Source organism: Anser brachyrhynchus (genome assembly GCF_964034855.1).
Source record: "Anser brachyrhynchus genome assembly, chromosome: 13".
Taxonomy (NCBI): domain Eukaryota; kingdom Metazoa; phylum Chordata; class Aves; order Anseriformes; family Anatidae; genus Anser; species Anser brachyrhynchus.
The window spans coordinates 9163655-9186516 of record NC_137708.1 but is presented as its reverse complement, the minus strand read 5'-3'; the positions used below and the strand labels follow the sequence as shown (position 1 = coordinate 9186516).

At 35.6% G+C, this 22862-nt stretch overlaps 1 protein-coding gene across 8 annotated transcripts in view; it reads right to left on the bottom strand.

Annotated features, from left to right (window-relative positions):
• Positions 1-22862, bottom strand: part of KLHL13 (kelch like family member 13) — a 78260-nt gene that overhangs the window by 4750 nt on the left and 50648 nt on the right. For all 8 annotated transcript variants that reach the window (XM_080553718.1, XM_080553719.1, XM_080553720.1 and 5 more), the window contains 4 exons: positions 16380-16521; positions 13445-13577; positions 13015-13211; positions 5740-6535 (listed from right to left, as the gene is read on the bottom strand). In XM_080553718.1, the coding sequence (XP_080409844.1) occupies positions 5740-6535; positions 13015-13211; positions 13445-13577; positions 16380-16521 (1268 nt within the window). The remainder of the gene's footprint in view (positions 1-5739; positions 6536-13014; positions 13212-13444; positions 13578-16379; positions 16522-22862) is intronic.

The following is a 22862-nucleotide window of genomic DNA, read 5'->3' as shown; positions in this document are numbered from 1 at the left end:
ATAATGCTTAATCTCTGAAGAGATATTTATGGACTATGCATACAAAATGTAATCTGTCTTTGAAACTGGCATTTTACTTGCTCTAGAACAAGCTTTTATTCAATCAAGTATAGAAAATTTGAGCCAGCTTTATGGAATGGTGACTTACAGCCTAAGATTTTACATCAACAGATAGAAAAAACAGAAACAGGATCTTGACATTTTAAAGGCAGAAATGAGTTACAATGGGTTCAGCACAATGTAAGGTTTAAAAAAAAGATACTGCACAAGAAAACTGCTAAACTGTTACAGCACACGGATTTTTTCACTTCTCCCTCCCCCTCCAAACAGGAGCTGAAATATAAATTTATACGATGGGCAAAAAAAAAATTTGATTTAAAGCAACTGGAGTAAAAAATGTCTCTATACACTACTGCTGACATGACAAAATTGATTTAAAAGACCTGCCCAGAATGAGGAAGTTTCGATGTTTCCTGTTATAAGTGAGAATTTATCACATTTCCTCTAAGAGATCACTCCTTCACTGAGCACTTTTCCTACAATCTAGCCCTTTTATTATTGCAATGTCCTGACTCAGTCATTTGAAATGAGTCTCAGGCTGCCTTTTGCATTACACATACAGATAAACAAAAGTCTGCATAAGGAAAGGTAAGAAAAGGCATTCAAGCTTTCTTCTGCAAAGAAAAGTTAAAACATATAAAAATCAAGCCTGACTTTAAAATCCAAAATCTCTCCTTAAAAAGCTTGCAATTTTTCCCATTTGATGTCCTTCGGAATTTTTATATCCATCCAGGATATATACTGTCATAATGCCAGTGAATGCAGCAGACAGAACCTTAACCAATTAAGACATGTATACACTGAGATATGATTCCACAAGTTACACCTACATTTTGATCTGAGTTGTATTTCTGAGTTCTGGGATCCTGGCACCACATGCAGTATTTGGGCAATCCTCAAATGTATCCATGTTCTTTCTTGTGTAAATGTATTCACCCATTCCAATATTATTTTCTAAAATTGAAAGGTCCTTTCTACTCTGCTCTATTTAGCAATCAGAAAAACAAAGATGTGCAGAAATTTCAAGAACAGAGAAAAACAGATCTAACATGCAAGTAATTATAGCTGTCCCAGTTCTACCCTGACAGCAGACCCTTCCAACCTGCTGTTAGCTGCCATGGTGCACCAAAATCATCATTCAGTTTGCTTTCACAAAAACAAAAGCACCCTCTTTCCCATGGTACTTACATTCTGTGCTGAGGTGGGGAACTTTGATTTCAAATACAGTATAAAGACAGGAAGAGCAGAGTATGTACAAAAATCACAAAGCCATCGGTAACCAGAAAATGGCAGTGTAACATGACTTTCAACACTAGACAACTGCTGATCTTGCTCTGCACTATGGACTCCATTTGAGAGAATCCTTAGCCAAAAGATCACTTTAGCAAGAGAAGACAATACGTGCAGAATTTGGTATATACTACTATACTGAGATCACTCTATCACCGTGTTGTAAAGACATCAGCTGTTTGAGAAACGATGCTACTGTGCCCAAGATCCCTTACTTCTGCTGAGGCTTCAAAATTCTCTTGAACATCACCAGTACAGATAAAGAACTGCTTGACAGTATTTCAGACAAACCATCCGAACTCAGATCTTGTACTTAGTGTGCTCTAAAATAAAGCTGATCACCTCTGAGCTGAAAAAACCCTACCGTTCCCTTTGGGTTATGTACATAGTTGTTTCCCTGTTTCCCTGCTAGGTCATTCCATTTCTCTCCTTTAACAAGATCTCCCACCACACTGAAAGAAAATATTTAAAATTCCAGTTATTACTTAAAGGTGCCCATCGTTTTAACAGACATCAGAACGTTCTGTATATCATCCTTAGACTGAGTACAGTTCACAAAACACTCAAAAGAACTATTTTATTGAACCTAAGTATATATTTTATATAGGATGAGACTGATTAATTCATTTCTCAAAAGCATGAATTGTTCAAATCAGTTTTTACCTATGTTTTAACAGGGGAACTTGTTTGTTACCAATAATAAAGGAAAGACAGGCCACATTTTAATAGAATTAAGCAATCTCAAAAGGACACAAAGCTTTGGCAGTCCCATGAGATGCTCAGTCTGCACTCACTTTATAGTGCCATCTGCGATGCTATTTGAGGAGTATATAGATATTTCCCATTTCTCTGTCAGTAGCTTCTAATGTGTCTTGAGGTTTATTACAGCAGCACTTAGCAACTGTGTGTGATGTCCAGAAACTTAGGATTTTCATTTTATTTTCTACAAAACAACATGCTTCTAAAGAACTCAAAGCTTACTCGGTTAAATTAAACAAAGCCCTGAGTAATTTTGCCCCTAGCATAGCGAGGAGTCACTTCAGCTTATATACAAGGGTCCTTCAGCTCACACTTTGATATTTACAGTACTACACAGGCAATAGAGAGCCTAACAGGGTAATAACAAATTTTTCTTCTTACCCAACATTTAGAATATGAACAAGAAGTGGGTTGTTTTTGTTTTGTTTTCTCTTAAACACAGTCAAAGAATTGCTTGATTTGAGAGTTAAACACCATCATCATGGAGGCCTTGGGCCCTGATCTACCGGGTGACATCCCTGCCCATAGCAGGGGATTTGGAACCAGATGATCTTTAAAGTTTTCTAACTCAAGCTATTTTTATGATTCTATGACAGAGGCCACCTGGAAACTAAGTGCCTTTCCAGTTGTTGGACCAGGAGTCAAGAGAGCACACAGCTGTTCTTCCCTAAGCTATGAATCATCTTCTGCTTTTACTGCAGCCGTGAAGGTGGTACCAATGACAGCCCAACATACTCAAAAGTGCTTAGGAAAATCCCACATAGAAAATCTCAAGTAAGGAGTAAAGTGAAGTATAAAAAGTAAAACAACAGCAGAGCCTGAAACATCAGTAAAGTACCTAACTGCGGAAGTCTCCTAATAATGAAAGGCACAGCTTCTGCCAGCATCAGGCACCATAACTAAGCTCCTTGAGAAAGAATAATAAAAATTTACTTTTTTAAGATGGGAAAACAGTATCCTGTGCTCTGCACAACTGGAAGTTGTCTATGACACTGCTTCTTGAATATCTCTGTGAACCACATGTGTTTTTTCCTGTCTCCTTTTCCAATAAGTCTTTTTTTTTTTTTTATGCACACCTGGTTTCTCCAAGCTGGTCTTGGAGTGCTGTTCTCTCTGCCTTCTAGCAATACCTTTGGCAGGTGCCTGCTGTGACATTTAAAAAAAGAACAAACCAGAATTACACAAAATCATCCTAGAACTGGTGCATACTTGGAAGTCTGAATTATAATTCCAGAATTCGATATATTTCAGATACATTTCCCATACTTTGTTGCAGGCACCACATACTGTCAGTTTACTTGTCCTTACCAATGAACCAAATTTTTCTTGAAGTGTCATACATTGTTAAACAGTAGCAGTTTATTACTGCTAAAGCACATATTGAGTTTAGAAAGTGATATTTATAAAGTTCTCAGAACATTAAACATTTGAAAACTGTTTTGGGAATACTTGATAAAGAACCTCAAAAAAATAATTTTTATTTCAGTACTTCACCAGGAGGAAAAAAATAAAAATCATTTTAGTAACTTTAATCCTTTGACACTTTTCCATAAGAGCTGATCTTCTGTAAAGGTGAGTTCAGGTTTTTGTAATTTTTCCCTCTCTTACAACAGATTGAAATTAGTTTGAACTCAAAGGCAAGTTCTTTAATACCTGTCCAACACACCTGACCTTCTCTGGTATGAAAAGCTTGGAGTTTTCCTCATCTGAAGAAAGTGGGAAGTTAAAGCTGGATTTCATCTTTCAGCTGTCAAGGTTTATGAAAGAAACATGAAAATGAAAAGTGACTTGCCTCACAATTAAAAAGAAAAGAAACAAGACCCAAATCAAAGCATGAAACAGCTACAACAGTTACCATTCACAGAGTGCTCTTCCCACTGAGTGATCCAATGAGATTTTCCAGGCCTATGTGGAAATCACTGCAGCATTTTAATGATATCTTTACAGAAGAATCTTAGGTGATAAATTTTGTATTTTAATTAAAGTTGCAGGAGAGTTGAGGTCAGCAGAATGATATTGCTTGATCTAAGAAAAACAATGCATTTAAAGCCTGCTTTATATGCAGATTGCACCGGCTTGGTAACAACCAAGCAACTTTTTCACTGGCATTCTTATAACCCTATTCTACTTAATTGGTACAATTTTGGTACAATACAGAAGGTTAATCTGATCATCTGCTATTAATTCACATCAGTAGAAAACAGCTCAACAAAGGTCAGGTTTTCTGACACTCAAGATAACAAATATATATTAGTTTCAACTTTTTAGAATTATTTTCAGGTATGCAAAGTGACATGCAAGAAAACCTATGAAAACCTCTGTATTTACATCAGAAAATGGCTAAAGAAAATGAATTTTTGCAAAACAGTTTCCCATGTTTTCTGAAACCAGAAACATTTTTTAAGGTCTAATTTCATCAAACATCAGATTTTAAACTGTGAACAAAACTAGTCCAGCTCTGTGTAGTACTAGCATAATACAGCACATTTCTTAAGAAATTTTTAAATATGATCATGAAAGAGTTTATCTGAAAAGCTGAGATGCATTAATTAAAAAATTAAGCTGCTGTCGCACAAATTAGGTTTAGTATTGTTTCAAGTAAACATTTCTCAGTTGCACTTAAGGATATCACTGTATTTGTAAAAAGCAAATCTTTGCAGCAAGAGAAACTACCACATAGAAATGACGAGACACAGCTGAGTATTGGGATGAAAGCAGCAAACAAAATAATGAAATGTTACATCTGTACTAGATATTTTAGCATGCTAAAATGCCACACACAATCACATTTCAATTTCAAAGCACTTAGACATATTAACAGTTGATTTGGGTGCAAACACTATCAACTTTGGAAAACACATTGACCAACATGGATCATCCTCTAGAGAGTTTTCTTGAATTAAAAGATACCATGTCTCTTTTCTTTGTTTTCAACAATCTTTATTTCTCTGATTATTGTGTGGGGTAGCAGTGGAGGCAGAGGTGAATAAAACGAATACTCATTTGGCAAGGGGGGGGGGGGGGGGCGGGGGGGGCGCGAAGGAGGCATCAAGTCATTTATATTAAGGGTACATTACCTCATAAGGTCATAGGCAAAATACAGTATTTTTAGTAGTTAAAAATCACAGAATGTCAGGACATCTAAATCTCATTAGCTCACCTTTAAAAAAGGTAACTAAAAATTAAAAATGACTGTTCCAGAAAGTTTGCATCTTACAAAATGCAAACTTCCTGTAATAGTCTTTCATTTAAAAGGCTATCACTCCCCTAAGAGAAGAAAGAGTGGTTTTGGTTTCTCAGCTTAATTATATATATATTTGTTACATCATGGCTGTGTATATACACAGTTACACATGTAGACACACTGATGACAAAGTTGAAGAGACCGGATATTTTGCATTGGTACATAAGATATGTACTTCGATTTATTTTTTATTTTTGTGGAAGCCCTTCTAAAATGAATTGCTAATGGTATCCAGACAAATTTCTCTAAGCATTTTCGGGATTTCCAGAAAGAAGCTGAATGGCAACAAATTCAATTTGTTTTCTCTCCACCCATTCAAAGGGCAGTACAGCATTTCAAGGCCTAAGAAGAAAGGCAAGAAGTCATACTTCAAGACAAATGCTTACCTAGCTCGCCCGCTGCATTTCGACCACCAACTGCATACAAATGTCCTTTGAGGGCACTTAGGTGGAAGAAGGTACGCTTCTCATTTAACGATGCGACTTGCATCCACTTGTTATAGCGAGGATCAAATCTGAAGACCGTGTCAACTGCTGTCTTTCCTTTTGTGTCGTAATTGCTCTGGCCACCAACTACATAAAGAAAGTTTCCAATCACAGCAATGCCATGCTGGTACCTTGGTGCATCCATGGGAGCTAGCGATTTCCACTCGTGGGCCTTTTCATCATACATCCGTAATTCTTTGCTCACAACCAGTTGCTGCCTCAGCACTCCCCCCAACGTTACCAAGTGAGTACTGTCTGATCGAATGGCAGTTCTCTCCGACTGCATAACTGGTTGCATGTATGGCATCATTTGGTAATTGCTGGCTTCCAAAAGCAAGTTTACACAGGTATTATCAGTTCTCATGAAGTCCACTGTTTGAACATAGTTAATAAGATCCTGGGGCGTCATCAAGGGAAATCTGATGTTCTTCATTAGCTTTGCAGCATACTCCATCCGAGGCTCCTCATACCGCAGCCAGCGACAAGCCGCCTTGAAGAGTTCGAGTTCAGTGCAGTGCTTAAGGCTATTACTTGAAAGCACAAAGGCAAGACGTTCAAAGGGGAGTTTCACAAATTCACCAGTACTTAATAATGCAGGGAAGTTCTTCAGGATGAAATTATTAACATATTTATCCACTTCTGTGAGATTGTATGTGTTGGCAATTCGCCCAACCTCAACACAGTTTTCCAATGAAACCTATTAAGTAAATGGAAAGAGGGATCAAAACACTTAATTTGGTTTCTAAATGATAATGTAGAATTTAATGAATACTACAGAATCAGCAACATTTTCAACACTTGACATGCTCAAGGTGGTTTACATATGAGCAAATAAATATTCAATGTGATGTATATATTCATGACTGCAAGGGGAGAGCCAAGTTATTCCTTATTTTGAACAAAGAAATGAGACAAGTAACAAGCAGATGGCATATACTATGTCAGATAAATTACACAATGATGATACATAGCAAATATAAAGCACTCTGACTTTGAAATATTCCACAAATGTCTTTGTAAGAAAGAAACATGGAAAATACAGTTAAAGGAAAGGTGATTAGCTCAAGGTTACATAGAATGATGAAAAAGTAGGGCTTTCCATTAGACATTTCCAACATTATTAAAACTTTTATTATCATAACCTCTTTTCCAAAGGAAGGTTGGACCCGGTTATCTTTGTAGGTCCCTTCCAACCTGGGCTGTTCTATGATTCTATAATGCAGTCAAAGCAAATGACACAGCTACCTCTCCAATGCTACATATTTTGGACAACTTGTTCCTTAGAAATGAATAAAATTGCATTTGTGCATCTTTGGTAAACTAAGATAGTACTCTTACAGAATATGTTCAAAATTACATACATGGCATAGTCAAAAATAACATAAAGCTAGCAATTTAAGATTATGAACATATTAGGATTTCCCTTAAAAATACACCGCACATGAGATTCTTTATCAGTGTGGATCGTACCAATTCAATACTTGAGTGACCATATGTTGGTAACCATACCTTTTACAGTGCTGCTGCATCTACCCTTATTACATCTTAGACTCCTTACATTTCTAGGGCCACTCAGCATCCAAGGCCAGGGGAGAAAGACAGATGGGAGGGGCGGGACATAACCTAAGCGGGACTTCAGTGAACCCAGTCATTTCACTTCTGCAGGCTCTATGGTACATATGCACAGCAAGTCAATTTTCAGACTCTTCATGTTGAGAATTGCAGCTTTTTTGCATTCAATATTCTAGCCCAAGCTTCATTTACACATGCTTTAAAGTCTCCTTACAGATCAAGCCAACAGCATGTCAGTCCTACTCAATGCTGACAATCTCCACAACGTTTTTGGTGATTCTCCTATTTTTAATGCCAAAAGAATTTAAGCTCCCACATCTTTGAATTATTTTCATGTGTGCATGTATATGTATATATAAATACACACATGTAAGACTGAGAACTATGACCTGACCACAGCCTAAGAATACAGAAACATTCAAACAGTGTTCTGGCCATGACAAAGTACTGTATAACTTCACAGTCTGATCACATTGCCCTTTAATAATGGGCAATTCCAAAAGTTAGTGAGTATGGGAATAGCAGATTTTTTATTCACTAGAAACTGATCTCATTTTTCCTAGAATTAAGATCTGCAGTCAACAAAAGCCTTCATTCACAAGTCTTGAATCACCTTCCTAAAAATCAAAGGCTCTGTATCTGATTCTTCATTTTTATGAACACTGATCACATAATCAAGTCCTGTCTATAAGAGTGGCAGATTGACAGGATCTTTATTATAAAATATCTATACCATACTTACACAGAAATTTTCTATTAGAAAACAGACCACATTATTTACACTAAAATATAATCATATCAGCTAGCAATGCTTGCAAAACATTCTCTGATGCTCAAGAAACATTTTGGTCCCTCTTTCAACTGTTTTTAAGAGACGGTATCAAACTTATTTCTGTGTATTTCCTTTTAGGCTTTGTAACTTATATTAAGTGAATACTAGAAGTAATAGTACTGTAAATTAAGGAAGTGAAACTGTACATTCTTCTAAAATTTCTCTCAAGCTGAATAATAAAGATAAAGGAATGAAAAAATCACCCCTTAGCAAACAGATGACATACTACAATGCAACTTTTAACTCTTGCTATAATGTTATGCCATTTAAAAACTTACTTTTGAATACATCTACTGGTATCCAATTATAGAGATGCAGCATTTTCTCCATGTCAAGATAAGGAGAAATATATTATTGCATATAGAAAAGGCACGCTTGAAATCAAAAGATCAAGCAAAAAAGGTACAGATTACATACCATTGGTACTTGGATTCAAGTTGCAACAAACTATTTACATGTATTGTGGAATGCACGCCAGTTATCAGGTGCCCAGCACAAAAGGCTATTCTAAGCTTCTCCCAGCACTTGCATCCAGTTGATGTATTAGCATAATTAAGTTATATTGTAAAACTATCCAATTGAATATATTTCTGGAATGTCTTCACTTCAGGAATGTGTCAAATTTCTCATCGTTAGTGACAGATGAACATCACATCAGCAGTTTCCAGTGCCCTCCGACTTCTCATAGAATTTCCCTATAACGCCTTAATTAACCTAATGGGATTGCACTGTACTCAGATTATTTTATTATTATTACTATCATTACAATCACATGTACTACCCATTAGGCTCATGAAATCATGCCCTTTTTGGCTTACTAACAAATAATTCTACCACTCACCTCAAAATAGGGTACCATACTAAATATTTTCTTAAAGTTTACTTCCCTCACCAAAAGTGCTATTATCAATATCACTGTGGTCTAAGACAATGCATCATGCTAAATTATGTTGCCAAAAAAAGTTGTCAAAAAATATACACTAGAGATTCTGAAATCCTGAGCCAAAAAACAACCACCCTTCAACAGAATGAAATACTATAGTCCCTTCCACTTAAATATTCAAAATTAGACAGGGTTAAGTTACTATAATGGTATTTAAACTATTTTTGTTTAACCAAGTTAACAAATTATTCTCCAAAATGTTTGACTTATGTTATGGTACTTATGAGAGGTGTGGAAACTGTTCTGTATGGAAGTCAGTCAATCAGGAGCTCGTCAACAAACAGAAGGAACTGCTACTTCTGGAAATCCTACTGAAGTGAATGGGAGGAATGGAAATATCAGACAAATATATAGCTTTGTACAACGAATCCAGTAACTAGTGAAGATATTCATGCAAAACAGCTAAAAGCCATACGGGACAAACACCTAAGCAACAACTTAAGAAGTTAAAAATTTTAGATAAGTCTTATTTAACTTGAGCATTGACTACTGTGCAGAGCTGCTGCTCATCCACGTTACTCATTGCAATTACTTATTACAAAGCAGAAGTAAAAATTCCAGAAGATAAAAAGCTTTTCAAAGTGCTGAACACAATTATATTACTACAGCCAGAAAAAAAAATGCACAAGTACTTCCCTTAGAAAGCAGTTGAATTAATTCTTTGAAATTTTGAAACTATCACTTCAAGCTCTGTTAAAAACTTAGTTGACTAAAAATACTACAAAATTGGATACAGAGCAAAATCATAGCGAGTACAAACACCCTGGAGAATAACTCGGGTGATCTTGCACAGAACATCAAAATCCCAAGCTCATTATCACAAAATATTCAGGCATCTAACTTTCTTTCTTTTCAATGACTGTCAGACTATGAAGCATTTAACGTGGCATTTCAAAGAGTTTAAGATTAAACAAACTTACATTCCCCTGAAATACCCATTTGTTTTGTGAGCTCCCATATACAGAAGTCCAGAAATAAGTGTAGACATTTGACCAGCTCAGAAAACTGTGTTGATCAAACTCCTACTTTAGAAAATGTGGATTTCTATAGCAGCTGGGAGCACCAGCCCCAGAGTTAGATCCCACTCTCTTGCAAAACTGAAACCATCTTGCTCCCATTCTCAATTAACTAAGACAGACTTCCAAATACTGAGACCTCAATATTTGAGGATTCTCTAGTTTCTGCAAAAATGTAAAGGATAGAATTAGAGAAGAAATAAAATTTACTTATGCAGCTATATAAAAAGGAACAGATAAATTTATTTTCAATCTTTTTGAAACTCCTGTGTTCAAATTCAAAGTAAATTAGTTCAAAAAAAAATTTAGGGTAGTTACGTTCTCAACTTCCTTGCGTAACAGTACAGACTTTGTTTTGTACTTTCTTTACAGTTATACAGTGAATTAGATTTCTGCATTTAATTTCTGTGCACTGTTTTTCTCCCTTATAAATATTCTGGTTCTGATCAAATAGGTATTCCTGTACACAGGCTGATTTACACCAGTTTCAAGAAAGGCCAAGTATGTTTGACAAGTTTAATCTCTAAACACACACATTACAATGTACATAGACCACAGTTATCAGAAAAACATAAATGTTTATGCAAACGTAAATCAGGAAACATGTCAGGAGCCCTACAGTACATCATCTCAAATAAACTTTAAGTCATTTAAGATAGTACTTGAAGCACAGATATAGAAAAATTTACACTGGTTTGAAAGAACTTAAGTCCCCTTAGACATCAGTATAAATAAAGTATTTAAGAAAAGAGAATCAATAAAATGTATACAATCTTCCTGATTCCAAGACTTACTCCATTCAAAATACAAACAGGATGTCTATTTCCTGAACCAAACCAGTGACTGAGTCAACATCGTAACTGAAGGAAATTTCAAAAAAGAAAAAGCATCTCAAATGATCAAAAAAATTCTTCTAAATAATGTAACTTAAGATGGAAGAAGCTCTTTCCCTAAGAAAGTAAACTCAACAAACAGTGGCCTTACCCAGAAAGGGGAAAGGGCCATGGAACAAGGCAAAACCAAGATAAATCAGACCAGGGAACATGCCCTGAAAGTCAAAAATTCTTTTGGCACAGCTCCCAAAGGGTGGTTGCTCCAAATCAGTGATTCAGAAGAACACCAAGCTCTTACTTCAACTTGGTGTTTATAGAAGCACAAACCCTAGAGAGTCAGACTGCCTCACTTTGGAAAGGGCAGAAACTAGGAAAGGAAGCATCCTACATTGGCAATGCTTCTATCCTGTGTTTAAGATAGGACACAGAAAACTGGACCCATATTTTGAGTTTGTGCTGTTTTAACTATGGAAATAAAGTGAATATAATTGAGTGAGCACAATGCACACACGAGGTCCACTGACTGTAATGGCAGAATGAGTGCAGTCATGAGACCCCAAAAACTTTGATATCTGAGATTTAAGTTGTAAAACAAATCTGGAAATAAAACCTACAAAAATATACTAAGCTGGTCAAATGTATATGTGAGCTATGGGCAGCATACAACAAGATTAAATAAATTATAAATCCACTGCTTTTAACAAGAGGTTAAATCTAGATAAACGAAGGGAATATTTTCACATCACATCTTTTCCTTGCATTTCCTTTCCTGCCCATGGAGACAGAACCCTAGAAAAAGCTTGCATGAGAAGCCAGGTTACCACTTCAGAAGCTGAATCTTTAACAGCTATCTTGCTTTTGCAGAAACAAAAATAAGTTTGTTTTTTAATATTTTAATACAGAGAAAACTGCAGAAGTGTTCTAACATTCAACTTGAATGGAGCTTCTCTAAAGCACAGACTCACAACAAAAGAGGACATGAGTACTCAAAGAGAAAGGGAAGGAAGACAAAAAAAAAAGGTTGTTACCATTGTTACCAAAGCATTTCCCACAGACTGGGCTCATGACCTGAGATTTTAATCTCTATAATAAAAATTAGCAGTGCAACACTAAACTGTAAATAGACTGTATTGCAACTACAACTGTATTGCAACTAAACTGTAAATAGACTGCATTGGAACTACAGTATACTAGTTTGCAGTGCGAACTTTTTATTTGTTCTAACTGCATAAAAGCATACATGCTACAAGCTCCATAAGTATTCTTCTTCTAAACAAAGATTAACAGTGAATGAGGAAAGAGATGCTACTCTGGAGGCTGTTCTCCGCATACAAAAGTGCTTCATTTAGTCACTGTGAAAAGACATTTTCCAGTAAGCATTCAAAGCCATTTTTTGTTCTAGCGCAATATGGAAATAACATTCTCGTAGCTACCAGTCTCATATAACCAACGTTTCTGTATCATCTTTACAGTATACTATGTCCTCTAAAGCAATTACTAAAAGGGCTGACACCAAGTTCACTGGTTTACAACGATGATGATGTAAAGATCTCTGTGATAGTCACAATTATGAGCACTCTAAAAAACACAGAGGTTGATTGTTAATACATTTTCTGGAAACAGCAGACAGCTCTACCATTTTTTCCACTTTAACTCAGCAAGTCCCTTTCTTATGACAGGATATAGAATGTGAGGGCATGAGCTAAGATATTGAGTAATGAATCAGATCTATAATCACTATGCCATTACTGCAACACACTCGAGGATTAGAAGAATTTTAATGTGGTATAACATTGATATCAAACTTATACTAAACATAATAGTCAGAAGAAAAAATTTCAGAATTAAAATTCTGTGAATCCAAAGTACAAACAATGGCAAGACAGACTTAATTTTGACTTATGTATAGTCATTGTTCTGATCACAAAAACATAAACAAGTCTCTATCATTGTAAACGTGAAACAAGAATTAAGTCTTACCCCAGAGATAAGAAACACTTTACAGAAGTCCAAAACAGGTAAAATCTGCAAAAAGCTAGCAGCTTCCAGAGTGTCCTGAAGATTGTCCATGTTAAGGGAAAGTTTTGCGGTATAAATGAAATCAATGATCTTCTTTAGGCCTATTTTGTTCACACCATGAAGCTTAATGCACATTAAGTCCTGTTCCTTCATTCCTCCTGAGAAAGACGCATAGGTAAGTTCACATGATCATTTTGATTGGATTGAAATAATTTCATAAATTCGTACAAAACTAAAATACAATTTTAAAGTTTAATTCAAATGTAACAGCAGAGAGACTCTTACAGCTCACAATCCTGGACTTATTCTCCCAGAACTCTGAACATGTGTTTGGATGGCCAAATGAAAATTTAGAGATAGCTATAATGCATTACTTTAACAAAAACACCACCTGTGAACATAGCCTTGAAGTAATCACTTGCAGAAGCCATCATTGCTCTGTGAACAGGAAACACTTCATCACCATCTCCTGGAACAAGCGTCACATCACAAAGCAAACCTTCCACTCGCAGCTGGTCAAAACCCTGCAGGGAGAGCATAAAGCGAAGCATCCATTTGACTTGAGAGCAGTGTAGAAATCTGTTTCATATTCCTCGTCTACATACTTATTTACTTTTACTTACATATGTACTGTAGCTCCAAAAAAGCCAAAAGGCATAAGTTGTCTCTTACAATCATAATTAATATATTCAATGATAATTATCCATTGGAAAACTTAAGCAGAACAATTATTTTCTATAAATGGCTGAAGAATACAAAGTATCCTGTGCTTTAGAAAGTAGCTTTACTCAACAAATAAATTTATAATCAGGAAGGGATTTGTTTTGAAAGCATGAACTCCAGCAATTACTTAAAGATAGGCACTGCTGTTTTTTTTTGTCCTACCCATTCTGGACACAAATGCATTCTAGCTACATTTCTGTTCCATGCTAGTCAATGATACACAAATTAAGAGGCTGCAAAACACTGGGGCTTGAAAGGAAAGTTGCTACCTGGTTCCATAGTTATGAAATGTATTACCCAAGCCTATGTGGCAATATTATGAAATAAGCTGATCTTTTCTGAATTACTCATAATGTCTAACCTTATTTTTTTTTTTTAAAAAAGGAAACAATCTGAAGCCACACCTCAAATAAGATTTTCCTCAAAATTTATTGACTGGGTACACTGGAAGATGCGTGGAATACTTGCTTCCTTTGTGCACTACAGAACAGAAGCTCAAACACAATTTCCTTCAACCAGGCATGTCATCTGACATTTTTTCAGTTCTAACACAAATGTAAATATTGCCTTTATAGATTTAACACGTGGAGAAGTCATGGCATCAGCTCCCATAATTTAAAATTTAACATATATAGCCTTTAAGATGTTTTAAAATTGCAAAGGTATGTAAAAAAGAACATTAATATTTGTATGACAAAAAAGAACAGTGCAAACAAGGAAATGAGTTATTAGCTCCAATAGATACCAGAAGCTAAACACAGCATGTGATATTTATTGCCAACCTTTCGTAATAGTGAAAGAGCATAACTCATGACAGAATTCCACTCAACTGCCACAGATCTTAAGTAAATGGGCTGTAATTATTATATCAAACTTGCATAACAAAGAACGTCTACAAAACCTAAAGGGACACGGAGAACATTTACAATTTAACTTGTTCCAAAATTTACAGGCATAGGGGACCTATGCACAGATGTCCAAGCTTCAGAAACTACACCAAAATAATCACTAGCTTCTCTGAATAAAACAAAACCAAAACAAACAAAAACTCACAACTCATTACTGTCCCAAAAGTTAGGCAATCTGTTTAAATTGGCAGCAAATTGAAAATTAAAAGAGTGTTCTCCAAGGAATTATGCCATACAGAAAAGTCTGCACTCCTGAGAAAGACTGCACTGGAAAGTAGAAAGAATTATGCAAGCTGTAGGCTCAACTCTGTATGCTGTGTAAAAGTACCAGCAAAACTGAATAGATAAAAAGACTTTACATTTAAACTCTTAAAGCTTCAGAGTAGACAACATTTTTATTCATTAGAAAGATGTTCTACCATATGATGGTCTACCCAGTTCCTGGACAGATTGTAACTACGCAGACACAAAAGTAGACTGTCTACAGAACCAGTTTTTTTTTTTAAACTGCAGCTTAAGATAATCATACACACACACAATCTTCCAAGCAGAATGTTCTTTCGTATAGAAGTTAGCCTGGTTTCAATAATGTGCACGCATTTCAGACAAGCAGAACCATTAATCAACAGAACGTCCAATGTTAGGAAAAAAGTTTCGTAGAATTTGGTTAATACCATTTTCTATATATGAATATATTTTTAGTTCAATTTCAGAGCAAAACCAATTGCATGAAGCTCGTTTTCTTCCCTTTTGTAAAATCAATAGCACGTTCACCACGTCTTTTTTTAATTTTTTTTGTTAATATAGAACTTTTGAAGATTTAACTTGATTGAAGAAATAGACCAGTAAAACTGTTAGATTTATTGGCAGAAAGTATTATGTCCCTTGAGAGAAAAGGATATTCATTTGTGACTAACAGAAATTAATAAATTCACAGGCTATCTCCAATATATACTAACTGCAAGAACATGAATTGCATTGATTTAATAGCAGTTAATACCCATCTTGTTTGCCTAGCTAAATGTCAGTCTGCAGTCTGCTTAACAAGCCTGTTTGTAGCATATACCTATAAAGACTAAGAAAATAGAGTAGAATGCAATTCAGCAGAGAAAAGAAGTTTCCCAGCAGTAACTTGTGTGCAGGCTCCTTTTCTGCTATGCCGAAGTTGCAGGTGCCAGCCTTTCCAAGAGCATTCCCAGGACACTGTTAGACACAGCACAAGGCATCACACCAAACTCGGCAGGGCTTTGTCATCTTAAGGTCGTGAAAAAGGAAGAACTCTCCTCATTACATCTTTAAGGCTGCTTTCACACAGAAGATAGCACAAGTGTTTGTCTTACCATTATATGATTATATTCATATAATGATTATATTCAAATGAGTTTTTGATGACACTGTTACTTGATAGTTTAAGCCATATTAGCTCTTAGAAATCGACAGTGGGCAGGGATACTGTCCAAGGAAAAAGGCCTCCCCTTCTTACTGCCCACAAGCTGTTGCTAAAATGTGAACCTTTAACTGGTAGGGAAAGAAGTTACAAGCTGTGCTTGCTTGTGGGCATTGCCAGCACAGCACACTAACATTTCTGAGACTCAGGAATTACAAGTATGGTAAATTTTTTTTGAGTACAGGTATTCTTTTCAGTATCCAAAATTCTCAGTACATATCAATATTGACACAAAAGTATTCAATTACCTGTAATACCACAGAACTGTGAGTATTGCTGGTGAAAAATCTTGTGGTCCCTGTCTTCGAAGACTGTAGATGGGCAGAGACGCCCATATCGCTGCTACCAAGAGATACTTTCATATGAGGATCCTCCTCTTCCACCAGAGATCTAAGAAGATGAGAACAAAGAAACCTTACGACCAAGCCCATTTCCATTAAGTGCTCTTGTATATTAAAACCACAGTCTTCTGGGATGAGAAGTGATAGCATAGAGGCTATAGGTCAAGAAAACTAGTAGGCAACAGAATCAACCCTTTTTGGTCCCGTTCAACTAATCTAAGAAGGTGAAGTGTTATACTGCCTAAACCATGTAAATTCAAAAACTTAACTTGCAGCTAATAAATCCTGGCCCCTCTCCCCCAGACTAAGATACTTGCACATTATTTTATCTCTATGTATGCTTCTAGTGTTTCAGGATACTTGGAGGGGTCTCCTCAAATTCTCAAAATCAACTGTTGCATTAGATCACCAAGGAAAGCTAAAAGATTGAAACATTAAATGCAATTTTAAAGTTTGGTGATTTCATTGTTATGGCTTGCATTATCTTGCTCACAAAGGATATAATAGCAAATATAACTAGCAGAGTCTCAAACACTAACTTTAAGTTACTTTTAGAAATAAAACTAGAATAATTCCTTTAGGACATGATATCCAGAGTTTTGCTACTGCCAGCAACCACTTCATAATTTTAAGATTTGTTAGTGTGAAGTCAGTGCATGTGGTTTTGATTCCAAGCAATTACTGTCCAAATCCAGGTAGAACGGGCTAATTTTAGGTACAACTGTTAAAGAATTACAGCACTATCATTATCCTACCACTTTAATCTTGAGATGTAAATTAGATTTACGTAGAGATATGCATATGAGATTCTAACTACCATAACCTGCAATTATTATAAAATGTAAATAAATTTCATCTCCAGAAATATTACTAGTTCCCGTAATTTCTGTGATCTGATGTACTACCTATTAGCATGAATACTGGTATAATGCATATATACACAAAATTAATTAGCAAACATAAGCCACTAATCCATAGACAATGGTATTAGTTATTAATCTCAAAATATAACCATAGCAATTTGAAATAAATGCTGCAAATCTCAAATACAGAGTTTTCCAAATTTTAAACACGCAGGTAAAAACATTAGCCTCCAAGCCAGTTTCAGAAATTACTTTAAGTAACAAGAACACGTTTAAATTATTTTGTTTTCTTTTTCACTATTTTAATTGAGATCACTGCAAGGATAACATGGGAATACACAGTTGAAAATTACTGTTTTTTTCTTCAAAAAGTGCTGGGTTTCTTTTTCAAAAATGATTTTTCCCCCTCCTTCTTTTAGTACATTACCTATATAGAGCAGTTTCTGAAACTTATGAATTATTCTGATCGCACCGACGTGCTTTGTTCAAACCCATGGTTACATTAGGTCAGCTACGAAAACATTCAAAACAATTTCACCATTCAACAGTGCACATGGGTTTGAAACAGATTTTATGCACACAGACATAAATTGTAGGAACAAGGGTACATCTAAATAGCTTTGACTTCTAATGTAGCAATCCAACACTCAAACATCTGAGAAAATTAATCGATGTGGATATACTGCAGCATGCAAGAATTTAGTTATTTTTGAAACTGAATTCTCTCATAAAACAAATTGTGGTTCTTTTTAAAATACAAGGTAGATTTCAACCATGAGTGCTTTCCAAATTTAATTCCAAATGTAATCTTTGCTTACAGTAAATGCATACAACAATGCAACAGCAGCAAAGCAGTTGCTATCTGATGACCTACAATATTTTTGTTCACTTTTTTTTTTTTTAGTTTGAATACAATCACATCAAGGAAAGAGTCTAACAATTTCCAAGGACATCTTGTCTTTAAATTTTACATATCTTTCAAAGAGAAGAAATATAAGATAATGTTGGGAGACTTATGAGTGTGGGTGGAAAGGAACTGCAGATTCAACTAACATGAATTTGACTGTATTTGCTCTTGAAAGACCTTTCAGAAGTGTCAGATTAGATAGCTATTACATGAAGGGGCTTTTTAAAGATTTCTTCTCAACTCAGAAGAAAACAGAAGATGTACACATCAGTTAAGATCATAGGGAAAAAACACACGTAAAACAATTTGCTTGCCCCTTTGGAACAGGCTTTTTCTTCTGACACAGGCTTCTTCCAACAACTAGCATACTTGATAAGGTTTGCAAACAAGGCAAAGACCTTGGCCATGATTCATTTATTCCAACAAGGCAGTAACAATGGAAGCATTTTGCTGGATAGGCCACTACAGAGCATCAACATTTCTGTTGATGTTACATGACTCCCTTCAAGCAGATTCAACAACCTAGAAGTAACGCAGCACCGCTATCTGTGCATGTACCTCCTCACCCAGAATGTGAGGACACTATGCTGCTAACACAAGTTGCGGTGAAGTACTAGAAAAATGAGAAAAACAACCTGCCCCAAATACATTCCATTAGGGCGTTCACTAACTTGCACCTGAAGTTCTAGAAGGAAGACGCTAGTAAATCCTAGAAAGAGCATGTAGCGTGCAGCTTCTACACACTGCCGAATAAAATGTGGCCTATTTGACAGTTCTCTAGTAGTAGATCCGGCACTAACATCTTGAAGTGTTTGCTAATTTTGAGCACAAGATTTATTTTACATGTGTCTGTGAAGGTAAATTACATTAGATTTTCCCACCTTTGTCCTAAGAGGACCTCTGTAGCATGCGATGCCTTGTTACTAGTGCACATCCAATAGAGAGGATACGATATATTTTACAATAATTGCAATACTTAAAACTATGTATTCCACATGCCAAAGGTGTGGCTGTAAGCAGTTATTTCCCCTACCTGATTTTCAGTACATAATGGGTCTAATATCTGTATCATTCAATAAGCGCAGCAGCTCACAACTCAGTGCTATTCTGCATAAGAGATTTTCACAATTTCCCTTCTATAATTGCTATTCTATAGGTATAAAAATTTGCACATGCTAATTAATGCTAACATGCTAATTTAATTAGAAATTAAAAAACCAAACTCCCACACTATAAAAATCAACCAGAATATAAATTCTATTCTCAAATATTAATGTGGCTGCAATTGTCTCCATGTGAATAAGTATAAAGACAACCAGATTATATTATTCCCAGATTATATTATTCTTACATTGGTTTTTGCTCTTTACTAAATAATAATGACAAGGCCTAAATCATGTTTGATGGCCTAATGCTTGCATCAGCTGACAAAGTGTCCAAACTGAACAGAAAAACGTGTTGCCATAAAGATATACTGTTTTACTCAAATTAAGTATCTACTCTAACTGTATGCTGCTCAACATTTTTTTGATTTTGGCTGTTTTCTTCTGTGGAAGGTTACTAAAACTACAGAATAAATCCATGAATATATTTATTTATTTTTATTTTTTTTTCAAACTTCCTCTCATTCCTATCCAAATAAAAACAAGGAGTGTTGTGTTGTGTTTTGTTTTTGCTGTTTTTTTGTTGTAGTTGTTGTTTGGTTGTTCCCTCTCTCCCCTCCTCCCCCCCCCCCTTTTTTTTTAAGGTTTAAGCACACACCATTTTTAACTACAGTTTCTCTAACAGTTTAGGAATGCCCAGCCCTCCCCCATTATGCAGCAAGTGACATTTGGGAGCTTGCTTTGGTAAAAGTTACAATTTAAATCAGCAATTAATCTGGCAACAGTGCACTGATCCCCTGAATCCCAGTCTTGTGACATTAACAGAGAGAAAGAGCACTCCCAGAGTGACCAGAAATTATGTGTTTGTTATTGGCATTGCACCAGTTTTAACATTTATCTTGACATAAGAACAGAAATCCATCTTTGTAAAACCAAGTAAAAACGCAACAGCTCTTGCATACTATGTTGATACCAATGCACAAAGAAACAACAAAAACAAGTGCTATATCATATGAGATTTATTTAAAGCTGCCTTGCAAAGAAATTTCAAACTATTCAGAACACAACTTCTGTTTTGTGGCCTGTAAAGTACATCTTCAGAAATAACTCCACCATTCATACCCAGAACACATGGATAACATTGTTTATGTCTAACTGAATTCCCAATAAAAGCCTGGTAAGTACATCTGCCACGTTTGGATGCTGTAACCAAAGGCATTATTTATATTCATTAACATAGGTCTGCTATGCACTATAATTAATTAGATAATAATTAATGTAAATATATTGATTGGTACTTTATTGTAAGTACAGTATATCATGATAAAGCATACTACCAAATGATAAAGCTAATTCGCTTTCTGATTAATTCTATTGTTCTGATCAATAGAAGTCATTAAAGAAGAAGTGCAGCAGCAGTGTTTTTAATCAGGGTTAAAAAAAGTTGGAGGAGACAGCTACAACTACAACATATATTGATAATTCACAAGTGGCTCTAAACGTGGATATTAACACCACTTTCAAAGTATACAATTGCTCTGGATGGGCTTTTCCATTTTAAGTAATAAGAACAAAGGAACATTGGAATTTAAAATAGAATGAATATTTATATTGCAGTAGAAAAGCAGAGGAGCTTCCTGACTTTCTGCAACCTCTCAAAAGTAGTCTGCAGTTCAGGGGAAGCCACAGGAGGTTAATTAGTTGCTATCACAGAATAAGCTGTCATTCAGAAGTTTCTTTCTAACCTCATGCTTACTCTTTGAAGTACAGAATATTTTTTTCCTAGCTAGTGTAACCAAGTGTGCTTTCCCATGACTCAAAGTTAATCCCCCAAGTAATTCCAAGTGATATTTTCGTAGCAACTAAATACGCGTAATAGTGTGCATTATATGGATATTGATTATATATCCTGATTTCATAGCTTCCTGTCAATACGAAGGAAGATACTTTTTTAAATGGTAAAAAGTAAAGCTAACAAGCTTTGTTTCTCTAGATAATTGCCCACTAGATTCTGTTTCATTTATTCTCTCTGAAGGTGTTACTTTTAATCTTGTTCATCTACTAAAACACATCTCAACACCCTCTTTGACAGTTTGTGCAATTAGCAATTATTTTAGAACTAGAAAGAAGACTAAGCCAAATGCTGAACTATGAAAAGAGTACAGCAACAGTTCAAGAGTCTTACCAAACATGAATCTAAACTGCCTTTTTTATAGTGCAGAGGAAAAGCATACTGCAGTATCACAGCTAATCACTGTATCAGTGGGCGAACAGTTCAAAATGGAAAAACCCAGTAGTGCTCTTTCATGTTTATCTCATTTGAAAGATACATATTCAGTGGCTTTTAAATACTAGTGAGACAGGTATATAATTCATAAAATCTTGTCACAGCACAGGACAAAACAGTGGGGCAACCACAAAAATAGTTAATTTCTATTAACAAAAATAAGTCTGCAAGGTGAAAATCATCTCAGTGGATCTTTGCGAGGTTTTTATGTTTCACTGATAGCACCTGCACATTGAGAAGCAGCCTGAGTCTGGCGTATACATCGAAGAGGTTAGTATTTCTGGAGAATACTAAATATGCAATTCTAAAATAGAGACTAATCAAAATATTTACATGAGATCTGTTACAGCTCCCAACTCTCTATATAATCTCTCAAGGTTATTTGCAGTGAGTCACTTAAAACTGTGTGAACTGACCTCTAAAGAAACAGAAGTACGTATACAGCAGAAGAGCCAACAACCTAGTGACCAGGACAGGACATGAGAGCCTGTAGCCAGACCCAGAATTTGAACTTCACTCACTCAACCCTTAACTGAAGGGTTGCTGACAGAGGCAGCTTTCTGCATCTCTAGCATAATCACAATTTGTACCTTCCTTCAAAATATGCTTCAAGTACTGGAAATTTCCAGCAAATACCGACAAATATTTCTGAACAGGCTTAAGTTACAGCATGATTCAGAGGCAACAGGCAAATTGCTTTCTAAAGCACTGTTAAAACAGTTCAGAGTCATCCAAGTGACTTACGATAAGCAGAAACCTGTGGAAACTATGACAAGTTTTACTTTTGACTAAAATATTCCCATAGAGTTGCCACTTGTTATAGTGCATAGAAACAGGAATAAAACAAAACTATTCTTGTGAAGTTTTCTTAAGAAGAAATTGAACTCATTCTGATGTGACAGAAACAAGGCAGCTATGAACATTATTGGGATTTTTCACCAATCACCAATTTGTTTGAAACAGGCAAAGTACAGTGCACAGTCTTTGAAAACAAAGTATGAAGATAAGCCTACAGCTACAGGTATCTTAGAGTGCATGTTCTCCAATTTAAAATTCACAATCTTTACTTAATTTAGCAGAAGTTTACCAGAGCAGTATTGGCTAGAGTGCTTTCTTAATATGGTGAAACTCAGTAGCTTGTTTTTGAAAGGATTATAACCTCATTTTCTCTGTCAAATTACCATCCAATGAACCATGACTGCAAGCGTTGTGGTCACTGGTAAATGGCAT